The sequence below is a fragment of the Chenopodium quinoa genome, unplaced genomic scaffold, assembly GCF_001683475.1.
Source record: "Chenopodium quinoa cultivar QQ74 unplaced genomic scaffold, ASM168347v1, whole genome shotgun sequence".
NCBI classification, from domain to species: Eukaryota; Viridiplantae; Streptophyta; class Magnoliopsida; order Caryophyllales; family Amaranthaceae; genus Chenopodium; species Chenopodium quinoa.
The window spans coordinates 299,612-324,591 of record NW_018742244.1 but is presented as its reverse complement, the minus strand read 5'-3'; the positions used below and the strand labels follow the sequence as shown (position 1 = coordinate 324,591).

Genomic DNA, 24,980 nt, shown 5'->3' with positions numbered 1-24,980 from the left:
CTGAGAAGGTGCTGCAAGCCCCTACTGTTCTTAGCAATGTTGCTGCTTCTGTTGCGAGTTGGAGGAGGCCTGCTGTGGGTCGTATCAAAGTGAACACTGATGCTCACGTGATGGTAGGTTCGCTGGTGGGATTAGGTGTCGTGCTAAGGGATGTTGATGGTGTTATACTCGCTGCGGCAGTGAAGAATACGTCTGGAACGATCCCAGAAATTGCAGAAGCAATGGCTGTACGCTATGGTGTAATGCTGGCTGCGAGATTAGGCTACAATTCAATCGAGGTTGAGACCGATTCTTTGAATGTGGTGGCTGCCCTGAAGAGCTCAAGAAGAGGTGCCTCTTCGATACACATTATCTATGATGATATTAGAAACGATAGCTTGTCTTTTAGTTTTTGTTCTTTTACACATATTAAGCGATCTTGTAACACCGTTGCCCATTTAGTAGCAAGGTGGGATACCGGATGTAACTCTGAACTTGTTCGCTTAGGTACCTTTCCTCAAAGCATAACAACTTTGACGGAAATGGACCTCGATTAATAATATCTGGCTATCGTTTCCCTCAAAAAAAAAATCCCTTAATTGCGTATTTGGATATACTTAATATCATTCAACTAATAAATTTGGGTGCACCTAGCTTTACTTACATCGGTTATTCGGTATACACAATTTTTCTTTTTTTGTAAAACTAATACGATATGTGCAATTTTGGGTGCATCTGAGCTTTGATTTGTGTAAAAAAAATGGCAAAGATTTTAACAAAAAGAAGTTAGACGGGCGAAATTTCATAACTTCTTAAGCTATTAGGATCAATTGATCGATTACACTACTACTTAGCTTTTCTCTCTCTAGCGCCAACCCCCACAAAAATCCAAAAAAAAAAAAAACCCAAAAACCAGATCAATTGGGGTTGCCATAGATGGAAATATTCATGGTAAGCCCCAATCCCCTCTTTAGTCTATAATTTAAGTAGTTTTTTCATAGTTTATTGGTCAAGAAGTGAGTCTCTCTTTATGAGAGTTTGTGAGTCTCTCTTTATGAGAGTTGTTTCTCCCATTCTATGGGGTTTTTCTGTTTTAGCATCTATTGGTCAAGAGAGACGAAGATAGCAAATCCTCGACAACGGAACTGTTATTTTTCCTTTGATGCTGCACGAATTTGTGAGATTGCTGTATTTTGGAAAGACGCAAGGACGTCATCAATGGTTTACGCCTGTTCTTCAGTGGAGAATAAGTTAGTAGATTAAGAGAAAAATATGTTTATGATGTGAGATGTGTTCTTTGTAGTCTTTACTTGATTTCTGTAAGTGTTGTTTGACTTGTTTAATTTATGCTATTTCTATGGTTTCCCCTCAAAAAAAAAAAAAAAAAAATCAATTGATCACTATTGTTTTTTTATGCTTATATCCTTTATTATGTAGCTCAATTTATTTTGTTTAATTATTGAGTACGGAGTATGATTTTGGCCATGTTGTACTTCTTTCGTTTTTTCTCCATCCTTGGCCCACCATTCATAGCTCCACTTCTTAAATCTTGAATAAAATATTACTTGTATATTATTATCTTATATCACGTCTAATCGTCTAAATACATTGTTAAAATACCAATTGATAACCAAATACCTATATGATCTCACTTCCAAAAAGTGAAAAACTATGTGCATCAATAATGGATTTTGGTGAATAAATTCTATTGATTATTTGGTTAATTCGTCATCTGCTTCACCAATGTGCATACATCTGTGTAACTGCTCAACAATAAAGCAACTATCAACTGTTTGTGGAGTGGATTTATCCCCTGCTACAAATCTTAAAGCCTTGTCACCTACACGAACCAGGCTATAACCAGCCAATATTTTCACTCCTCTATCCTTAACTAATCGTCTCATCTTTGCTGCATCACTCCATGACCCTGTACTAGCATGCAAACTCGCTGCTAGCATGTAACCAGATGAACCAAGGGGCTCCAACTCGAGAACATGAGAAGCTGCTCCCTCACCAACTTCGACTTTCTTGTACCTAGTGCAAGCACTTAACACCGCTCCCCACACACTTGCCTTGCCCTGAAAATTTTCAGGCATAACTTTGATCAACTCCATAGCATCATCCAACTTTCCTGATCTACTCAACATATCAATCATACAAGCAAAATGCTCCAAACTTGGTTGAATCCCAAAATTTTGAACCATCTCTTTGAAGAATGAGAGGCCTGACTGAATTAGTCCGCCATGACTACAAGCAGATAACACTGAAAGTGCTGTTACTGCATTCGGTTGGAAACCACGTTGCTTCATTTCAACTACTAGGCCTAATGCATCTTCAGCCCGACCATTCATGCCATACGCTGATACCATAGTACTCCATGACATGATGTTTTTCTGGGGTATAAGATCAAACGCCTTTTTTGCTTCTTCTACTGACCCACATTTGGAGTACATGTCTATAATTGCAGTTCCAACAGATACATATGCAGCAAAGCTACTTCTGATGGCAATGCCATGTGCCCATTTACAAGTTTTGAGTTCAGCTAAAACTGTACAAGCTTCAAGCAAGTTTAAGACAACCACTTGATTGATTCCCTCCTTAATTTCGGCCATTTGTCTATAAACAGTAATCGCTTCATCAGGCATACCACAATATGCGAAAGCCCCAATCATAGTAGCCCATATAACCGTATCCTTTTTATCAGTTCTGCTAAACAGTTTCCATGATAGCTCAATGAGATTGCATTTGGCATAAGCGTCGATTAAAGAATTTAACACCAAAGCATTTGACTCATACCTATGTCTCAGTATTCTGCGGTGTATTTGTCTGCACTGAAATGGATCAGTAAACTGCTTGCATAGTTGAAGAAGATTCACAAGTGTCACTTCATCTGTTCCAATATTTGCCTGCACCATGGAATTGGCTAAGTCTAATGCTTCCCGATGCATTCCATTATAAGCCATCCCAGATAAGACTGAATTCCAGGACACAATATTTTTTGACAACCATTGCGTCAAAAACCCTCAAGGCTGATGCCGGGTCACAGCACCTAGAATACATGTCTATCAAAGAGTTTGCAACAAACACATCAATATCATGCCCTCTAGAAATGGCGAACCCATGAAGCAAACTTCCCGTGGTAGCATCTTCAAGTTTACTGCAGGCCTTCAGAATACTAACCACGGTCAACCCATCTGGCTCAACCTCCATAGTTTTAAAAAACTGCAAAGCCAACAACGGTTCCTCATTCTGAACACAAGCCCCAATCATCAAACTCCAAGAAATAACATCTCTCTCACACATTTCATCGAACAGTTGGCGTGCATTTCCAATATCATCATCAGCATACACACCCATCAGAGAGTTTTGCAGAGACAGTACACACAGAAACCCACTTTTCAGTACATAACCATGAAAGTTCCTCCCACCATCAAAATCCAGCAGAATGCGATACGCTTGAGCTACAAGAACCAAGGTGGAAACATTCGGTTCAAAACCCGAAACTCGTCCCTGCACAAAAAACCAGAGACCGTCCTCTACAAGACCCTGATCAAGATGCCCATGAATGACAATATTCCATGAAACAGAGTCTCTGTTTCTCATGCCCCGAAACACGGAGAATGCTAAAATTGGGGAACCCCATTTCATGTAAAAATCCAGTGTTGAATTCCCAACAGAAGGGAAAGAATCATACCCCTGCTTCACTGAACAAGCATGCACAGATTCTCCGAGTTTGAAGGAAATTTTTGAACTTGCTTTGATAATAGCAGGGAAGAGAGAAGTATCTGTAAGTTGTACTCCAGACCTCTGCATTCCTAAATAGCAAGACATTGCTTCTTGCCAATGTCCATTTGATAAACACTCTTTGATCTTCGAATTCCATTCAAGTAATCTCAAATTACACAATGCGATTCGCAATCGCATTGCAGTGCATAACAAATGAACAAATGGAGAGAGATTGAGAGAAGGAAGAGAGAAGCAAAGTAGGAAAAGTACAAAGATTGGCCGTATGCCTGTATCCTATCACTTGGACATGGATTGGTGCGAACACTTCTAGCTGAGTCGGAGTAATATGCATAAAATGCCAAGCAAATCAGCAATGTAAAAAATGATTTTTTTTTTTTTCATTAGCTTTTATTTGTCGAGCAAATGAATCTATACAAATAGAAAAAATATAAACCTATAGGTAAATTGCTTTTACAGAAGATGTTACAAAGTGAGGTCGACGATGGGATCTATCATCTATGTAATCAAAGAATTTCCAAAGAGAGGAAAAAATTGGGCAAAAAAAAAATGATCATTTTGTATTCTCCTAATAGACTCTGCTGCTATGTATTGAGATTTGAGAGTTGAGACTATTCCGTGAATTTGCAGTGTCGAAGGTAGGGACTATCATACATAACATATCTGGACCAATATGACTTGTACTTGGCGATGGCAAGATCTAACCACGGTTTGTAATTTCCATTGTAATGAACAACCGCGGCATTCCCTATTGCAGTCTGATTGAGTGCAGGGTCATATCCAAGTCCCAATACATGCCAGCTTCGATCTAGTGGATAGGTCAAATTGTAGAAAGTGATTAGGCCAGGCGGCAATGAGCCCAGCTTCCACAGAGTTCTGTCCTCATTCTGCAAAGCAAGTAGCCAATAGATCAAAAATCCAACAGATAAAGTTCACAACATAGCTTTAACACAGTTTTGTCCTCTCTATTACTTCAATTTACAACAACAAAGGAGAGGAAAATCTCCTAATTATACAACCTCCAGTTGAAAATAAAAGGAGAACCATCAAAAACACACAAAAGAAAAGCTACAAATTGCATTTAGTTTTAACATTGGTTTTGATAAATCAAAGATATTAAAGCATGACCAGATTGAGATCTTCTTTATTTCCTCTTAAAAACAATATCGAAAAAAAGACAGTCCGAAGTCAAACACAGGGTAGAGTTTTATGTGAAAACAAGTAAGCAGCTCCCTCCACTGACCCAAGAAATCACTGAGACTTGACCTCCAAACTAATAATCAATGCCCTTAGAAATCTACACAAAATAGACTACCGAAAGCTCCAAGTAGAAATAAGCACACAATATCTGCAATCAATTTATAGCAACATGGACCAAGCTACTCTCTAATTTAAGCCCGATTTTGGTTGAAACTAAGATAGAAAGTGAGAAGTGACAGATTTTCTAAGAGGGCAAATAGATAAAATGGGACAATGAAATAAAGTATTCCTTACCAGTTCTTGCCAGTAATGATATATTCCGGTAATGTTTCGCTTCCTCCACTCCTTCAGGTCAAACATATTCATTCCATATGCCCAGCCACAAGCATTGGGGTCAAAATTTTCTGAGATCAAGGGATTAGAGAAGTTAAGATACTTGTCAAACCTATGAAAGCTCTCCTTACATGTCTCAACAGCACCATTCACCATTCCTTTCATATCAACAGACCAAAGTGGAGTCAAGTCCTTTTGAACAACAATGTCATCATCTAAAAACAAGATTTTATTCAGCTTAGGATATACTTCTGGAAGATAGAAACGAAGATGGTTCAACATTGACAGATATTTCGGGTTCCTATACTTCAGTTGGTCTGTGCCAGTTGAAAGAGATGACGGGTTATTATTGACCTTAAAGTAAAACTCCTTCATTCGAGCAGATTCAAGTTGCCGAAGCACAGGGCAATAAGAAGAATTTAACCATGTAAAATCATCAATGTTCAAGACTTCTACAGAAGCACTAGAGGGAGGATTATCAAGAAACCACATTTTCATGGCTGAAACCTTCAACTTATCCGTCACAATGTGGAAAACATGCTTTTCCGGCTCATTAGCATGCACAATAGTAGAATTCACTACTACTGCTGCAGCAAGTACATTATCTGAAAAAATGGCATAATGGTAAAGTGACGGGTCCTCAAGCTTATCTTTCATGTTAGCACCTTTGTTTGCACGGCCAGAAATGAAATAATTAGCAGTAAGCAGTTGAGAAAGGCAATGTATATGTTTTGGTATCGTCTTTGCAGCTAGCTGAATCAAGAATGCACTCTCCTTCTTCAGAGCATTGACATTATCTTCAGTTACTTGAATCATTGCTCTTAGCTTCCTAGCCAAAACGGCACAATCATGCAATTTCTCTTTTGCTGATGCGAGAATCCCCCCCATTGCCTTCGCTTGATCCAGGGCACTGCAAGAAACAGCTGCTACATGAGAAAAAGACTAGTGACTATTAAACATGTGATAAGTATGCCAAAAAATAAAAGCATTACCTTGGCTGAAGATCAACATCAGAATTTGCTTCACCAATGGCACTCAGGCTATCTTTGGTGCAGTTCATCAAGGAATTGTAAAGACTACTCTCATTCTTAGCTTTCGCAATGGTAGCATATGCTTTTGCCATAATGATTTGATCACGCATAAGCTTCAAAGTAGAATCAGAATTGGAATTATCATAGTCGCGTCTCCAAATGCTATACTTTCCAATGAAAGTAGTATCCAGCCCCTCAGCACGTTCAATGGCTGCTTTCTCCATCTCTGCATCCATTTCTTTGTCTTGCTTCATAAGTTCTGCTGTACGGAGCTCCCTCCTTTTAAGCCGTAATATCTGCAAGCAATAAGTATAAATCGCCAAGCATGTGAGAAAAAGTAAATACTAAACTGGAAGCAGTAAATGAACCTGGCGGTGACGCTTAATTGGATCATCTGGATATTTTTTTGTGTTGAAGACAGTGCTTTCTGTACTTTGCTTTGTCTCAACAGGATCCTCAGTACTGTCTTGGTACTTTGTGATAGGCTGAGATAAATCCTTTGATTTCTGAAAAGGCAACAATGGTAAACATTGCCAATCAGTTTACATTTGCTAAGAAATAACTCCCATGTCTGTAACAGCTATAATGAACAACACAACCCAGGAAAAAATAAAGTTAATATTTTAGCAGAATAACTACAGGAACTTTACATCTCCTGACAGTTACAGTTATTGAGTTTCAGGAACAGATCAAACAGCATATATCAACTGGCTCTCAAAACCTTTTCATTCTCTATTCAGAAAAAGTACCTCAATATTTTTCACATTGTCATCATGGTGACTAGGAGTTTTCCAAACCCAGGAAGAAGATAGATCTTTTGCTTTTACTGAACCAACCCTAACAGCTCCAGAGGCATCACTGTATGTCACCATTATGTCAATATCCTGTAATAGAAAAATAAAAATAAGTATTTTCCAATTTATGTTTGACTACCTAAGACCAGCTCTAATAGATACCTTAACATCTAGATTCCCAGATTTATCATTGGAAGCATATGATGGAGTTGCCTGGTCCTGCACTGTTACCATTAACAGTAAGATCATGTACAAAAAAGATACAAACTTAAAATGATGAAAAAGATGGACACAGAACCTTTTTTCTGTTACATTGTTCACAATCATAAAGAAAAGGGTACCCTCTGCGATCTCTTTGACTGAAATAATAGTTTACAAATATTAAGAAAATATGTGATGCCAGTGAAAAAAAAAAAACATTAAAAATAATAAGACTAACCAAAAATGACATAAATGTAACCAACTTACAGTAACTGAGCTTTGATGAGTGTACTACTGTATACAAACTGCATAATTGAAAGAGATTATATTAGTAGACAATCAACAATAGTAGATAAAAAGCATCTTAGTAAGGTTTCATATATTACAGAACTTGCTTTTAGAAAGCTCAATGCATTTCAAGGCACACAGGGTTTAAAGTCATGGTGCAATCAGCAAGGCAGGCACAAAGTACATTGCATACTTATAAGGCATACTTATAAATTAGCAGAGTGATTCTTAAAGGAGCATAAGAGAAATCAGAAAAAATAGACAATAATAGAACAAAAGTAAACAATACAAGGACATGATGCCTCATGTATGCTCGCAGTTGTGCCTATGTGTCCTTTCAGAGCCAAAGTTGATTGAGGCAATGAGGCCAGCTTATGCCTCTACATGTAATGAAGTTATAAACAGTGATTTACAATTAAGATAACAACATACCTTATACACACAATATTGTTCCAAGAAAGATTTATAGCCTTATTCATTCCTCAAGTACCCCTTTTTCCTTGTGGTTTCAAATAATATTTTTAACTCATTCATTGAAATTAAAAAATTCATGATAATAAAATTCTCAAAAGAATACATGTTGTGAAAATGATTCATAAGCGTTCTTGTAAAACTTTGCTCCAAAAGTCTAAAATGCACACACCTCCAAGCTCAGACCTTGAATTTGAGAGCTTTTGGAGCTTCTATGCACCATGCACATCACATCTTAGATCTAAGTCAAATGGCTCTCAAGTCTCGACTCTCGGTGAGATAGAGCTATTAACACCAATATGATTTGATTATGTCTTTGTTCCTTGGGGTTTACAAAGAAGCTTTTAATTCACAACAATAAGCAAACAAAAAACACTTCATTCAAACCCAAAGTCAAATTTGTTATGATATGTACTCATAAATAGACTTGAGATCAAATGAAATCAGTAAATTTAATACATGTTTACAACTTGAAATAAACTAGCAAGAATCTCAATATCAAGAACATGTTTAGGCAAAATGGCACCCCGCCCGAGTTTATTTTAGACAAGTATTCTCACATTCAATACTCATTATCAACATCTGAGTAACATTGGTTGAGTTGTGCATCTATATGCTAAGTAACAGGAAGATCCATTGACGAAAATCCAACTCACACGAAAACAAGTTCTCAGCAGCAACAAACTTAATTTCCTTATAACACAGCTTAATCATAGGTAAACTGAACTAATCTAAAATCATGCATTTAGTATAATAAACTGCAGAAATTGAAGATAAAATAAAAAAATTCTAAGAAGGATATTGTGCAATCTTATCAAAAGAAATGCATTTCAATCAATAATCAAAATTTGCAACCAAAAATTTATCGAAATTTCCATTTCAATCGAAATATTAAATTAACACTTTGCATCAAAAACCGCTACAAACTATGATTCGAAAAAAAAAAAAAAAAAAAACGCTACAAATTAAAAATACCCTAAATTAACAACAAATTACCAGTCACAAAAACGTCAAAAATCAATCACAATCACAAATATCAACATAAAAATCAAGAACTCAACAAAATTATAAGTAAATCGAATCAAAAAAAAAAAAAATCAACAATTACCAGAGTGAAGAATATAACAATGGCGATAATAGAAGTGGAGATTCTTCGTCGACGAGGAGCCATGGCTAGGAGAGAGAAATCGTTGAGATCAAGGAGAGAGAAAATCAGTTCATATTAATTGCAACGAAGAAGATGAAGTAATTAAACTACAAATTTCTGGGAATTATTTAATTTTCCAGATGATGGAAAACAACTGTTGGAGAGTGAGTTCTAAGTGAGAGAATTTTGATTTTGATTATTTTTTCAATATCTGTTTAGTTGCAGCACATAGTTCGTGCTTATTTTTTTGTTCCCACTTTATTTCACCTGCAATAACTTTTCTTTTGAACGCAAATGAGTATGAGTTTGACCCTTTTGGGTGGTATCTCCGATTTGAATTATTCGATCCAAATCTCGAATGTGTTCGGAGGTAGGAGTGGATTATTTGATTTTCGGCCCGGCTTGAATTTAATACAAAGGCCTTGTTTGGCAAATGGTTGTTGACGGTTGGTTGTTGGCTGGTTCACTTGGCTTGTTTGACCAGCTGAAATGTTTGGCTGTTTATAATGGCTTTTGAAATTGGTTGTTTAAGCTGGCTGTTTATAAAAGTGTTTGGTAAATTAATTGTTGGTTGTTGGCTGTTTATTAGATAATTTGTGGGTCAACAAGTCAAAAGCCAACAAAAAAAGCTACTCAAAGCAGCTTTTTCATTTTGGCTTAAAAGCCAGCTTTTTCGCTGACTAAAAAGCCAATAACCAAACACATTTTTTGGCTGATTGACCACCTAAAAAAGCCAAAAGCTAACCAAAAAGCCATTAAAAAGCCAATTACCAAACATGGCCAAAGTGTTTCTGATATATAATAATGAAAATATGAAAAGGACTTGAATATGACCACAACGAGCGAAACCATGGTGATGTACATCGTATCATTTGTATGTGGTTGTGCAAATCGTATATGGTGTATTATCTTGAGATTAGAACGCATTTTTATCCCAATGTAATAAGTAGATTTAAAGAGAATAATATTATTGAAATTATTAGAAATGAAAACTAATCAAAGTATAAATTAGTCATTTATGAAGTGTTTATAAGATATGGAGTATTACTCAATAAATGTGAAAAAAAAGGAAAAAAAAAAGACTGACTAAGCTAGTTCATAACAAGCAACATCACCTCCAAGTGATCGATTCTTGCATAGTTCGATCGGTTTTAAATAATCCATTATGGATCTTAGCTTACTTTGGTTCAACGATAATTTAATTTAGTAACCTAAGAAAGGTTCTGTTAATTTTGTTTCACGTGCCGAAACTTAATCCTATTAACCTTTTATGATGGGCTAAATTTGTTAACTTGCTTCTTTAAAATTTCTCGGATTTTAAAAACTGACTCTGATATGGCAACAATCCGACAAAAAATTAGGGGTGTCAACGGGGCGGGGCGGGGCGGATTTTGGCATTCCCATCCCCATCCCCGCCTCACATTTTCATCCCCATCCCCATCCCCATCCCCATGTCGGGTCTGAAAATAATCCCCGTCCCCGCCCCGGCGGGTCCAACTCTAAAACCACCCCCGCCCCATCCCCGTCCCCGCCCCATACCCGCAAAACCCCCACCCCATACCCGCCAAACCCCCGCCCCATCCCCGCCAATTCCCCGCCCCATACCCGCCAACTTAGTATTGAGAAAAGCAACTGTCTTTCAAGTTTCAAGTGTCAACTGAAACCCTGCAGACTTCATAGTAGACTAATGAAAAAGTAGCAGTGCATACAAATCCCATTAACTCAAATCCAACAAAAACCACTGCAAGATCAACCATTTTCATAAAGTGCAACACCTTAGGCATACATACTACATTACTACATATTAAAAAACATAAAATTAGTAGTACATAAGAGAAAAAAAAAAAACACTAACTCCAAATTGTCCAAAGTCCAAATATTAAAAATAACTACAAGTCTACAAATATTCAAATACATAACAAGAAATTCATTAGGCCTTGAATTATTCGGTGCAAAGTCCACTTGTTCCAGAATCGATATCACATGTTTCAAATCCTTCCTCTAATTCTCCCACTAATTTAGCATATTCATCATCCTTAAATTCTCCACAATCTGCAAATACAATGTGAATTAATTAAAATAAATAAATAAATAATATTATTAATTAAATAAAATTTTATTTTAGCTATTTACTTTTAGAAACAGCCCATATCCAATTTTGAGTACACATCAAAGCTTCTACAGCTTCCGGTAAAAGCCGACTACGATAAGGATTAAGAACCCGACCACTTGTGCTAAATGCGGACTCTGATGCAACAGTAGAAACAGGAATGCTCAATATATCTCGTGCTATTTGCTGAAGAATGGGATATGTGCCTCCATTTGTCTTCCACCAGTTAAGAATATCAAAATCTTGGACTAGAGGCACATTAGCAGCATCTAAATACTTATCCAAATCTGATATATCATGACTTGAGTCCTTATCTTGTTGTAAAAATTCAGCAAATTCTTGCATAAAGGTCTCTTCATTGGATTTGCTACTACTACCCAAATCAAAAGCTTGTTGGTTGCTACTACCTTGAGTTTTACCCATCTTAGACCCATATTCATCAACCAATCTTCGTAGAAGATCACTAATTCTACTAACCTCAATTTCAAAGTCATGCTCATCAAAAATTTTTGCAAAATAAAAGCGAATAAGAGCCATTTTGTATCTAGGATCTAGTATTGTTGCCACTCCCATTAAGCCATTCACACTAGCCCAATACTTGTTATATTTTTGTAACATAATGTCGGCCATTTTCCTTACATAATCATGAGGAGATAAAAGCCAACCAGAAATAGCAATTCTCAAAGCACAAATTTTAGGAAAATAAAGATTGGCCGTAGGGTAATTTGTTCCTGAAAAATTAAGGGTAGTTTTACTAAACACTTCCAAATGTTCACATATTTTCTCAACTTTTTCCCAATCTTCAGGGGTCGGTGGATTCTTATATAAATTATTACGAGCACTTAAAACAACAAACACTTCTTTATAACTAGTAGCAATAGAAAGCATTTCATAAGTAGAATTCCACCGGGTTTTGCAATCAAGTGCTAACTTTCTACTACACTCAGGAGTTATTTGCTTAGCCACTTGTTCAAACCTTTGTACTCTCTTATCAGAAGCAGTCCAAAACACAACACTATCCCTAATTCTTTGAACACCATTTGATACCACAGCACTTAAACCATCTTGAACAATCAAATTTAATATGTGAGCACAACAACGCATATGAAAAAAATCACCTCGCAATAAAAGTGAGCCATATGGAAACACTCCTTTCAAAATTTCCATCATTGCATCATTAGTTGAACAATTATCCACGGTTATAGAAGACAACCTAAGATCAAGATTCCATGATTGAATGCTTTCTTTCAAAGCATCAGCAAGAACCTCAGCAGTATGAGGGGCGGGGACATATAAAAACCTACCAAAACCAATGAAAATAACATATATTATTTGTCTATTCAATACTATTGTGGATATATGGGCTCATTATTATCATCCATCATCACAACTTATAATTCTTATGATTTTAAAATTCACACAAAAAACTATAGCAATACAAAGACAACCAAAAAAAATAAACAAGTTATAAGTAACCAGAAAACAATACCTTATGATCCGACTTTGCAACTTCCATGTATTATCAATAAAATGTGAGGTGACCGCCATATAACCTTTTCTCTGGTTGTCAGCTGTCCACATGTCAGTAGTTAAGGCAATCTTACCCTTTGCTTTCCTCAACAAGGTTGCAACATTCTCCTTCTCAAGCTCATATCTTTTCATAATATCTTTTCTAGTTGTGTTGCGAGACGACACTTTAAATCCAGGTTGGAGTGTCTTGCTATATTTTCTAAAACCAATATGCTCAACCATGCTAATTGGATACTCATGCAAAATAATCATCTCTGCCAAGTCTCTTCTTCCATCTTCTTGGTGGAATTCGTAAGGAGCCAATGTCATCGTGTCATTCTTATCATTCAAGTTTTTTTTTTGTACCAAACATTCTTGTTTGTCGAAGATCTTGACATACTCTCTTTGGACATATTTTTATATGATCTTTCAAATGAGTAGTTCCTGCTTTTGACCCACCAGCAAGTAGCTTGGAGCAATGGTTGCACTCAGCTTTTATCACATCCCCAACTCTCTTTCTCTTAAAATCAGACCACACTGCCGAAGTATGCCTACTAGTAATTGGTAGGAGAGAAGGATCGGAATCAGTCTCTAGAGGACTTTCATCATCATCTATTGCAATTGGAGTATTACTAGCGGAAGTGGGAACACTAGCGTTATTCTCATTTTTAGATGTCATTCTCCCCTGTAAAAATTAAATAAAGACAATTAATGCACTAGACATATTGACTACAGTATTGAACACATTTGACATCTCAGAAACAGCAATAATAAATTAATAATAGCAAATTAGCAATGCACAGCAGCAAAGGCAGATCATGCTTCTAGCACAGTTATCGGAAGATATCATGTTGAAAGGCCTATCAATGCATAATGTCATACTGTAACTGCTATGTTAATATATTGTTGCTGCTGCATAACCAGTTAACCACCTATCACACTAAGTCACTAACCACTACATACAGGCTACAACACAAATTTATAGCCACTGAGCCACATAGATACAAACACAAACGCTCACACACACCATGCATCATTCATAGGCTAATAGCCAGTCATTTTCAATTCAAATTTAGTAAAAAATCAGTATATATATTTTGAACTACAATACAATCAAAATTCATCCCCACTTAATTATATACAAAGTGTGTTAAGTTAGTGTGTACTACAGAGATTGATCTTAGTAAATGAATTAAATAAAAAAAAAAGTAACTAAATCTATAATGATCGAATAAGTGGTCAAATGACATAATCCGAATTTAGTTATCACACATAAGCTAAAATAATAAACATAAACTTATAAGTCTGAAATTAATGAGAAAAACTAATTACAATCTATACATATTTCGACTTTATTATATCTATTTTGTGAAATTAAATATAAAAAAACAAGTAATGAAAATTCTAGATTAAAACCCTAATAAACTAAAAAATTTGGAGGTCATCATATTCATACATTATCATACAAAAAATAACAGTAATCAACTACATTGCATTAGATTGAAAGTATCATACAAATATAACACGAAACCCTAGCTCAATCAAATGAAATATTGAAAACCGCAATCGAACAAATCATAAATAAAAGACGAATCACATACTTTCAATCGAAAACCCAATTAAGAAATTCTTAATTGAACATATTGAATTAAGAAAATTCAAAGATAATAATGCGAAAACGTTTACCTAAATTGAATGAGTTGCAGCCTTGCAAGATCGAGGTTGAAGAAGAAGGATCGAAGAGATTTGATTGCAGACGGACCACGAGGTTGAAGAAGAAGGATCGAAGAGAGGGGTTTGAGGCTTGAGGAAGAGATTCAGCGCTTGAGACAGTGAGACTGTGAGAGGAGAGAGTGAGGCAGTGAGGCTAGGGTTTTTGTTTTGAGAATGAGTGAATGACTGAATGAGGGTGGGTATTGGGTAAGTGGGTTACTGGGTTAGATTTCATTAGGTGTAGTAATTTTTTTTTTTTAATCGTATTATGCTATGGCTAGTCGGGTCTTATGCGGGTATGGGGTGGGTATAAAGCGGTTATGGGTCGGGTATGGAGTGGGTCAGGCGGGGCGGGGCGGGTACGGGGTGGGTCAGGCGGGGCGGGGCGGGGCGGGTATGGGGCGGGTCTGGGCGGGGCGGGTATTACATAACAACCATCCCCGCCCCATCACCCATGGCGGGTATGGATTTTAGACCCATCCCCGCCCCGCGACCCGCCAAAGCTAGACCCATCCCCGCCCCATCGGGGCGGGGATGGGGCGGGTCTCCTACTAGACCCGCCCCAGTGACATCCCTACAAAAAATCAAAGTGCGCCATCTAATAAAACTAAATTTCACTCATTCATCCGCATGAACGCTAATCATGTATAAACCATTATCTGATATGACCCAAACCAATTAGAGTATTAGATCCAATTTCTAACCAATTGCATACTTAATCTGACAGCAATTATACCCAATCTTGACTCTATCCAAAATATTTTTGTATAGTTTTGCAAAAATAAATTAAGAGATTGTTCAACTTCCAACAAAAACTTTCACTAGCTCCTTCTTCCTGAAGTATCTACTTGTCCATCCTAATTTAAGTACAAATTATGCTGATAACCTTTAACTTTAAATATAAAGTTGAATATACATAGTTTTCAAAATAAATCAATAATTGATGTAAAAGATGCCCAAGATGGTGATTGAAGTTGCTATGTTGAATCTTAATTTGACAGATAATGCACTATACTAATGCTAAGTACAAACTTGGTCAAAGCATAAATCTTTAACATTGAAAGCAACTTAAAACCACAAATATTACACTCTCTTGTTATTTGACTTTTTCGTCTCACAAAAAGAAATAAAATAATTTGTAGAAAGAATGAATGATGGGTGATAATAATATCAAGGAAAATTAAATTCAATTCACAAAGAATTATTACAAATACATACCAAGTATAACACAATACATCAAATTACAGAAACTCTTTCTTAACTAGCTATATATATTCAGTATTATCCCATCATAAAATGGAGGAGGTAATATCATTAAAAGAACAGTTTAATTTAGAGTATTAGGCTTGGCCAAAAAAATGACAAGTTAAAGCAATTTATGAAGACATATTCTACCTAGATTGTAGAGAATTGGGTTGTGATCGAATCCCATTTTGTCGACGATGTCCATGAGGACGAACAGCTGCACTACCTGCTGAGTTTCTCCTACACACCCTTGGTTTGTCATGAGCAATGCCTTGTATCTTTACTAAGGACTCCAAAACTTCTTGCATTGATGGTCGCGCTCTAGGTTCGTGTGCAAGGCAAGACAGAGCTAGTTCAGCAGTTGCTAACGCGGCTTTTGATGGATACTTTCCCTCCAACCTAGTATCCATTACACCCTTCAACTTCCTTTTATCAGATAAATGGGGTTTGATCCAATCCACCAATGTTTGCTTGTTGGTAGGACGATTTGCATCAAGTGCTCGTAAACCAGTCAAAAGTTCAACTATCACGACACCAAAGCCATAGACATCACTCTTGACATACAAGTGACCTATAATGAGCACAATGATGTTTTTTGGTTAGAAGTAGACTTGATTATTAAACAAACTCATTGTTAAGATTGTACATAAAAAAAAATTGATCTTTATTACTATGTACTGTTAAATTAAGGCTAGTTTAAGAGATACCTGTGGCAATGTACTCAGGTGCGGCATATCCATAGCTGCCCATAACCCTTGTTGTGACATGGGATTGACTTGCCGAAGGACCCAATTTTGCCAAGCCAAAGTCTGATATCTTTGCATTGTAAGACTGAGAAGGAAAAAAAATGTCTGATATCAAATTGTTGTTCGCATGTTTGAGATTTACGGTGTCTAGGTGAAACTTACTATGTGTCTATGTCAAATGTTCAATTAGCAAACTCTTATCGCTAAAATTCTCCTAAACAGTTCTATATGAAAATACACTATTACTACTATGGTAGTAGTATTTAATACCATATTTTACTACGGAGTATAAATTTACTTACGCCGTCTAGGAGTATATTGGAAGCTTTGGTGTCACGATAAATAACACGGTCATCCGAAGAATGTAAGAAGGCAATTCCCCGTGCAGCTCCGATGATAATTTTAAGCCGTAAGTCCCAAGGAAGTGGTTGAACAGCAGAGCCCCCTGTGTATTGCACAAACATATTAACATCATAACTTTTTTAAAAAAGCACTCTGATTACAATTATTATTCAGTCTAAACCATTTTCTACCAAAATAAGATTTGAAGAAAAACTTACTTCCAAAAAGATGATTTTCCAAACTCCCCTTTTGCATGAACTCGTATACAAGCAGCAGTTCTTTGTCTTCCCAGCAGTATCCAAGTAATTTGACAAGATTAGGGTGCGAAAGCCTTCCTAAAAAATTTACTTCTGACTGCATCGTAGGATAAATAATGACATTAACATTCGCCCCCAATTACTCCCAATATTCTAAAAAAAAATACATATTTCTAGGACAACCATTGTATAATGTTCAATGTTTCAAGCGTTTAGGTCTTTAGGATGTACTCTCTCAATCCCTAAATTACATTCCTAATTCTAACATTTATTCCTCACATAATAAAGAGAAGTAAAAATGTAATTTAGGGACAGAGAGAGTACCATAGATTTAGACCTCTCCTAAGTCCTAACCCCGACAAATATATAAATTTCATGCTCAATAATAGTTTGTACCGTATTAGTTTACATATCATAATCAAGCTTATCTATAAAATCAAATTCCACAATACATAAGAAAATGAGAGCCATGTTTTTGACTTTAAGTTCTGATTTCTAATAATTTCTTTTAATATAATAACTTGCAATTCCCCGTTGATTTTTTAACATCAATTATTTCCCTAGTATTACGTATGAAAATTGCCACAATTCCACAAAATATTAGTCAAACAATTTGGCTTTCATAATTGCAAGTCAACATATGTGGCTTCATTTTCCCAGTAGTTACGCTTACGCAAAACAGCCCTTCAATGCCAAAGATAACAGAATTTTTTCTGTAACAGAACAATTTAGACTAAAGACAAGAAACTTCCTCTAAATTCTACTCGTAATTCATATACACCGATTCAAATATAACATCTTCCATCTCTTAAGTCATTTACAAGTATACAATCAGTACAGTATATGTGATTATTAAATCCGTAATACATAGTATATGAGTTTGACCATCCACTATGAACGCATGAACTTTGTGAATTTAGGAATTAAACCATTTTGATTAGTGTCATTATTATATATTATTGTGGTTACATCTGTACTTATTCTCCTATGTTAAAAAAAAAAAAAATTTGTGTTCACTTTTACCCACTAATCCACTATAATATACTAATAACACCATTAATCAGAACATAACTTTGTCCAAGACTTTAGAAAAGGCATAATTCAACCTTCTAATGTGATTAATCATACTACTCCACTTCTGTCTATTAAAGCAACAAACCATAGATTAGATTAAAAAGTTTGCCTTTTGAGTCCTATAAAAAGCACAAAAGACATAAATGTACACCAAACTTCCTTGGTACTAAGAACCATCTTCGAACCCAAGACCATCCAAACTGTAACGAAATGACTAAACTAGTTGACACCCACGATAGGCAATACAATACAGACGGGTTTATTAATTATTAATTGAGTGAAATAGATGATGATGATGATGATGAGTTACCTGCCATTCCTCGAAACCTTGAACACTTTCGGAGTTCAACTTTTTAATGGCGACAACCAAACCGCTACCACTCTTAGGAGGATGTTTATTTTCAAGCCAGCCTTTATAAACTCGACCAAAACCTCCTTCACCCAATAAATTATCACCCTTGAAATTTCTAGTAGCAGATTTCATTTCTTGAAAACTATACTCTCTTAGATATGGAGTAGGCAAAATCTGGCCATTTGGATACACATCATCACCACTTGATGCCGAAAATTGGCTCTTGGTTGATATATTGCTGCTGCTTGTTAATGAGGTGGTCTGACTAATTACACCTGTTCATATACACAAATACAATCATCTATCGAATTAGTACTCTGTTTCGGTTGTTAAATTTATTACAGGAAGTCGATAAAGGACAGGACAATGATGTAGACGAGATTTACCTGAACTAACGTTTCCGGTAGTGCTAGGAGTTGTGGTGGGTGTCTCAGCTGGAGAACCCCAGCAATTTCCCATTTGATTCTTCTGAATTTATCTCTCTAATCAAAGAGGGAAAGAGAGAGAAAAATGAATGTTATGTATTTTCAATACTTATAATTATGACTAAAAATATGGAGGGGTGTTTGCTTTGTATTTTGATTGGTGGTTGACTAGAAGAAGCAGCACAAAATGATAAAAATTAAATTAAGATTTTTTTATTTTATTTTAATACCAACGCTTTCTTTGCTCTTGGTCATATACACTTGCGCCTTGTTCAATGGGTCCATTTATATAAAACAATACTTGTATATGTAGCACTCATTTTCTCATGTCCTTGATTTTCATACTTGGTTGGTCAGATAAATAATTAAATTTTCAAATATTCCTATCCATACTTTTCCTTTTGAAAAATTTGGCCTTCTAAATTGATTCTCACCGGACATTTTTATGATTTTTTATTAACAAAACAAATTTTATTATAGGGTAACTTTTACTTGAGATAAACAAACTTAGTGTAAGTATGTAACTTTGTAAGCAAATGTTGATATGACTGTCAAAATTGTGTAATCCGATTCAACATAAAAAAAACATTCAAAAAGAGTGATTCTCTTTTTGAATGAAAAAGAATACAAATCATTTGACACTCATAATTTGCTAGCCAAACTGCCAAAAGAATGTTGGACGGGGCCATGAGGTAATAAAAAAAAATCCCATACTAGTCTTCTTATGTAGTGCGTATTGATATTGTCTGGCATTGAACATAATAACGGAGTTTTTTAAATCTAGAGAGAACCGATGAACGGTAAAAATTAGTGATGTAGACGAGATTTAATCCTGGATTTTTTAATATTGCAAAACTTTAATTAACCAACTAAACTAACTGACACGTATAGATAATAAATGACAATATGTACTCCGGTAATTAGTCTAATCAATCTACAAGCTTGATGATTGTTGTTCTCATTTCACATTGACTTAAAAGTTAAAAAAAATAATAATAAATAAATAAATAAAGAGTGATATCCAAATGCAGTATAAACATAATCCTCGTTAGTCATACCATTAAAATAAAAGTAATGCAAAACAGAATTGTTATAACCATGAATAGAATAAATATTATTAACAGTGTGAAAGTTCCCAAGGACTGAGTCAAATTAACAAATATTAGCCTTTATAATTAAACTGTATTAAAATGTTGGACTTGGCAGCTGTAATAAAGTCAAGAATACCCTTAATAGTTAATACGATACGATGTTGATGTCAAAAGGAAAGTCAAGTCAAGCATTTCTTCAAGCAAACTCCTTCATTTCTCTCTTTATAATATAACCCTTTGCCTCCAAGAGAAAACTGAATTGAAGCTTCAATGAATTGCAAATGCAAGTAATGTGAAATTTCTCCACGTGGGAAATACTCGGGTACGTAAGTTTGAGACAAAGGACTATGAGTCCACACTAGAGATTATGATGACATTGAACTAGACTAGGTAATATAATAATACTTGTATGTCATACCTACATTTGTTTGGATATCGACTGCAGCGGCTCCGCCAATGACTTATCGGGCGTTCTAGCGTGGTGACACCGTATCAAGGGTGTTATTACGACCTCCAGCCTTATTGAAGTTATTACTCTGTACGATATAGCGTAGTGCACTAGTGCTTTAGTATACGTGTAAGATGAGTCATAAGAACACTTTGATCAAACCTTTATTGTTAATAGATTATCATACTCTTTTAATGTAAAATATTATTATCACATGATTTTTTAATTTGATGACTTGACTATGATAATTGATAGTCATGACATAGATAGGATTATAGGACCGTTTTTTTAACACTTGTAAAGATTTTTTGGACAAACATTAATAAAAATTCATAAAAATTTCAACTTTTCATTGTCACAACTAAAAATTTCTAAGAATTTCATTTGAAAAATAATATACAACTTCTTACGGAAATTTATTTTCATATCAACTAGGAGGAATTGTTACACCAATACACCTTGGTTACAATAAAAACAAAGTGTAGCTTTTGAAGTTGATGACATGATGACGTGATGTAGGCGATGTCAAACTCCCCGCGTAAAATAAATTTATAAACTTAGTAATTACGACGAAGAACGAAGCAATCTCATCGAGTGGAGTCATTAGATACATTAATGTAGATGATAATACGGAGAACCAAATTATACTGCTTCATAGTCATCGGCTTCAAAACGACGTCACATCAAATCTCTCTCTTACGTGTGAGCCCTACCTCTCTTCACACTATACAATTGGGCTTTTGTTTTTGAGTGGGCCAATATCTGGTCCCTTCAAGACTTTTTTAAGAAAATTTATTATTTTATTTGGGTCCTGAAAGTCTTCCCACGCTCCTCTCTTAATGGGCCCCCTTAAAATAAAATACAATCATAATGTATTTTGGATTCATGTATCAAACTATCAATGTATGGATGCCGTATGCAAATATCCGGTAGATTGTAACGTTTGTCATTTCATAAAATTTATAAATACAATACATAATACAATTTTTTTTTTTTGACACATACAATACATAATACTATAAGGTTCAATACTTTTGAAACTCAAATCACTAATAAATTTGTGGACAGGCTTTGCAAAGTAAACCATCTACAGAGTACTTCTTTGACTTGGATTTGTTACTTCTAGATCTCTTTTGCTTTAGCTCTAATTTTGATTCTATCTCTTGATGTCATGTTAAACGGGAAGGTAACTCTATAGCTCATAATTTAGCCCGCATTGTGCCTTTTGGTGTTGAACAGGTATGGGAGAGTCATGGTTCATGTGACGTTGCTCTATACATTTTGATGGATAAATTAATAATATAAGGCACCATCCATTTTTCCTCAGAATAAAAAATTGTCAGTGTTATTAGCTCCTATAGACTTTTTAGCAATAATAAATTCAAAAGGTCGTATCATAAAATAGGTCAATAAAGAATAATCATATTAATTTATAGTTATGCATCAGACTATCAAATTATCAATCTCGTTCAAAACCTTGTAATGTTATTTTATTACACTGTTTAGCATTTACTATTTAGTGATTAAAAAAAATCTCTATTATGTTTGAAGCTTGTAATTTGGATGTGTTCTCCCAAAATCATAGAAATTCAAAAATCACAGTGTATCACACCCAGGTGTACCGAACTAAGCTTGGGTTAGTTCTACTCTTCATTTGATGATTAAACGAAAAATAATCATTTAAATGAGAAAATAATACTTATGGGTGTATGGTGCACTAAGGTGTACAACTGTATACCCACTTTTCTAATTTTAAGGGGGAAAATAAAAATAAATAAATCTAGCAAAACTCCAGCTCATCAAGAAGCATGGTTGACTATAACATCTTGTTCACGGTCAACGGAAGATTGTTTTAAATGTTACTGTACTGTAGTTTACACATTACACCAACCACTAGTTAAAGCTTAAATTCGTTGTTAGATTTGGTTCTTCATTCAATTCTTGCTGAAAACAACATTTCATGCGATTATTTTCTTTATTTATTGGTGGTGACTAACATGAGTAACATCATTACGTACATCTGGTCATATGTACAGTACTGTGAGATCTTTTCAAGCATTATAATATCTTTGGCCTTTACCAGTTACCATTAACAAATTCAATTAATAGTAAATTAGTAATAGAAACTAAGAGCATACACAATGGTTGCCCAACCCCATCTTGGTTATTGATTATTTTATTATTTTATCCATCTTCCACCTCACTTATAACCACTCTTATAACCATTTAATAACCAATGTATGCCAATAGTTAACCATAATATTTTGGTTATACATTTTCTCTCTCCTACTTTTACCCAACCCCACCACACAATTTATTACTTAAATTCTATTATTATTAAATAATGCATTTGGAGAATTTGAATAATTAGGATTTTGTGGTGGTTGAAAAGGAAACGGAGTGAAAGTACTTGGATTTGAGAAATTGAGATTTTGTGAACCGTAATTCGGAAAATTTTGAAAATTTGTATCTAAATCTGAGTTGAGATCAATTGGAAGATTAGAATAGTAAGGTTGAGGATTTGGATTATTTTGGGGCTGTGATGAGTTATGAGATTTTGTGGATTTTTTTTTTCTGTTAGATTTTGGAATGTTCATCTTAACACAATTTGCCAATAAGAATAGTAATTTTCACTTAAAAAAAAGTTGTTTCAAAATACTTCAATATTGGGCTCATTTTATAGAGAAAAATAAAATAGAGCCGTTGGTGTATTTTTTTTTTTTTCAGAATTGTATTTTAAAAATTATGGCCGTTACAAAAATTACAACGGTTATAAATTCAGAGCAAATCTCAACCATTGATATTTGTATTACGTGTCAAAATCTTAGCCATCCATGTCAACCAAAAAGCAAAAAAAAAAAACTGCATGACCATATACATAACCGGTTATTTGAATAACCTGGTTATTCAATTGATACCCCAATAATTTCTCTCTCCTCAATATTTTATTAATATTTTCATTTTCTCTCTCTTAATAACCACCCAAATAGTTAATGGCTGTGGGTACTCTAAGAGTAAGCAGATACTAAGAAGTTAAGAACTAATCTACAACTCAACTAAGTGACACAAACGTTACGGTGATGTATATATGCTACCTCTGTTTGCATCAAGTAAATAAATAATATGTTACCTTTGTCCTTTAATATTTTTTCCGTTTTGCTAAATAATCTACCATAAGAGTTTGTTCTCATTGACTGAACCGAACTGAGTTGAACTGAGCTGAGCTGAATATTTTATGAGAAAAGGAAATTAGGACCTGAACTGAACTAATTAGAGCTGAACTGAAATGAAAATAATCTGATGAGAACAGAGCCTTAGTGAAAGTAATCTGAATAGGATACCTAGAAATGACCAATTAGTAAAAATAATCTTGATAGAATTACCGAGAAATGATTGTTGGTCTGAAACATTAAAAGAAAAAAGATTAGTGGTTATGAAAGAAAAGTTCATTGACATTTGACATCTAATTCAAGTACCTTAACATTTGGGTGACTATGATTTACTACAAAGTCATTGTCAAAGACATACATTTAGATATCCCCCATAGTTTACGGCTTGTTTCAGGTGAAAACAATGGGACCTTGTCGAAGGTCCGATGAAGTGGAGAAGACTAGATTCGATCCAAGTAATGTTGGGCCGAAGGTTTCCTGCACAGTAAACACACGTAAACTAGCCTCGGGGGTGCTGCCGAGGAAGGCCCCTCCGATGCTAAAGTCAGTACAGTGCGTAGAAAGAGTACACTATGCAAGAGAATTAGTTGTTTGAGGCTTTTTTTGAATGAATGTACAAATGTAATATTGATGGCTTTTATACCTCTGCATACATGGAGTAGTTGGGCCTTAGCCCAATTGGCTAACCTTGAGGACTGATCTTTGACTTTAGCACAATTGGAGAGATGAACCTTGACCTTGGGCTTTTAATTGGATCATTTAATGCCTAAGCCCAATTGGACTAAATTGGACCCAAACAACTTGCCCCCCAGACCCGATTTGGAAGGATGACGGGTCGGGTTTGATTTAATCAGAAAAGGAGGGAAGTGAATGATTTAATTAATCCAAAAATTTGAATTTAAACCGTAATTAATGAGATAACAACAGTTAAGGCGGATAATTGTGGAAGTTGGACGGATAATGGGCAGTTTAATCGCAAGGTCGTGTGTTTAACGGTTACTTAGTGGGGTATTTAAGAGAAATTGAAACGCGGACTCCCCGTATTCCCATTTCTGGAGATATAATCAGAGGCGCGTCATCTCTCCTCACTTATTCACCAACACAAACCCAGAATCCTCGAGAGAACCCAAGAACCCGCATCAAAACTTCGCAAATTCCCCGAGCATTAAGCTTAGAAACTGAGACTTGCCACTACCAATTCGTAAATCGGCAACTTTCGCTTCAGATTAAGGTAAATTCCTTTGATTTTAGTTTATTTTTCTTCGAATTTGAACTCCTTCCCTTTTTTTCGACTTTTTTCTTCGAAATTA

The 24,980-nt window shown here is 35.3% G+C and overlaps 3 protein-coding genes across 3 annotated transcripts; all 3 read right to left on the bottom strand.

Annotated features, from left to right (window-relative positions):
• Positions 1 to 1,676: 1,676 nt before the first annotated feature.
• On the bottom strand, positions 1,677 to 4,004 carry LOC110738250 (pentatricopeptide repeat-containing protein At2g17210-like). Its single transcript, XM_021918627.1, is given in 2 exon segments — positions 1,677 to 2,990; positions 2,992 to 4,004. Coding segments are annotated over 2 exon segments (2,211 nt in total). The 5' UTR covers positions 3,904 to 4,004; the 3' UTR covers positions 1,677 to 1,691.
• A 77-nt stretch (positions 4,005 to 4,081) lies between these two features.
• Positions 4,082 to 9,540, bottom strand: LOC110738259 (probable galacturonosyltransferase 3). Its single transcript, XM_021918639.1, has 9 exons — positions 9,150 to 9,540; positions 7,550 to 7,587; positions 7,380 to 7,440; positions 7,244 to 7,300; positions 7,037 to 7,171; positions 6,656 to 6,793; positions 6,249 to 6,583; positions 5,218 to 6,166; positions 4,082 to 4,610 (listed from the first exon to the last, which is right to left on the bottom strand). Exons 1-9 carry the CDS (start codon positions 9,210 to 9,212, stop codon positions 4,335 to 4,337), a joined length of 2,052 nt encoding a protein of 683 aa, XP_021774331.1. The 5' UTR covers positions 9,213 to 9,540; the 3' UTR covers positions 4,082 to 4,334.
• Positions 9,541 to 15,668: 6,128 nt separating this feature from the next.
• Positions 15,669 to 19,083, bottom strand: LOC110738224 (probable serine/threonine-protein kinase PIX13). The gene is made up of 6 exons (XM_021918601.1): positions 18,923 to 19,083; positions 18,495 to 18,811; positions 17,072 to 17,207; positions 16,814 to 16,956; positions 16,473 to 16,596; positions 15,669 to 16,336 (listed from the first exon to the last, which is right to left on the bottom strand). Exons 1-6 carry the CDS (start codon positions 18,993 to 18,995, stop codon positions 15,912 to 15,914), a joined length of 1,218 nt encoding a protein of 405 aa, XP_021774293.1. The 5' UTR covers positions 18,996 to 19,083; the 3' UTR covers positions 15,669 to 15,911.
• Between the last annotated feature and the right edge of the window lie 5,897 nt (positions 19,084 to 24,980).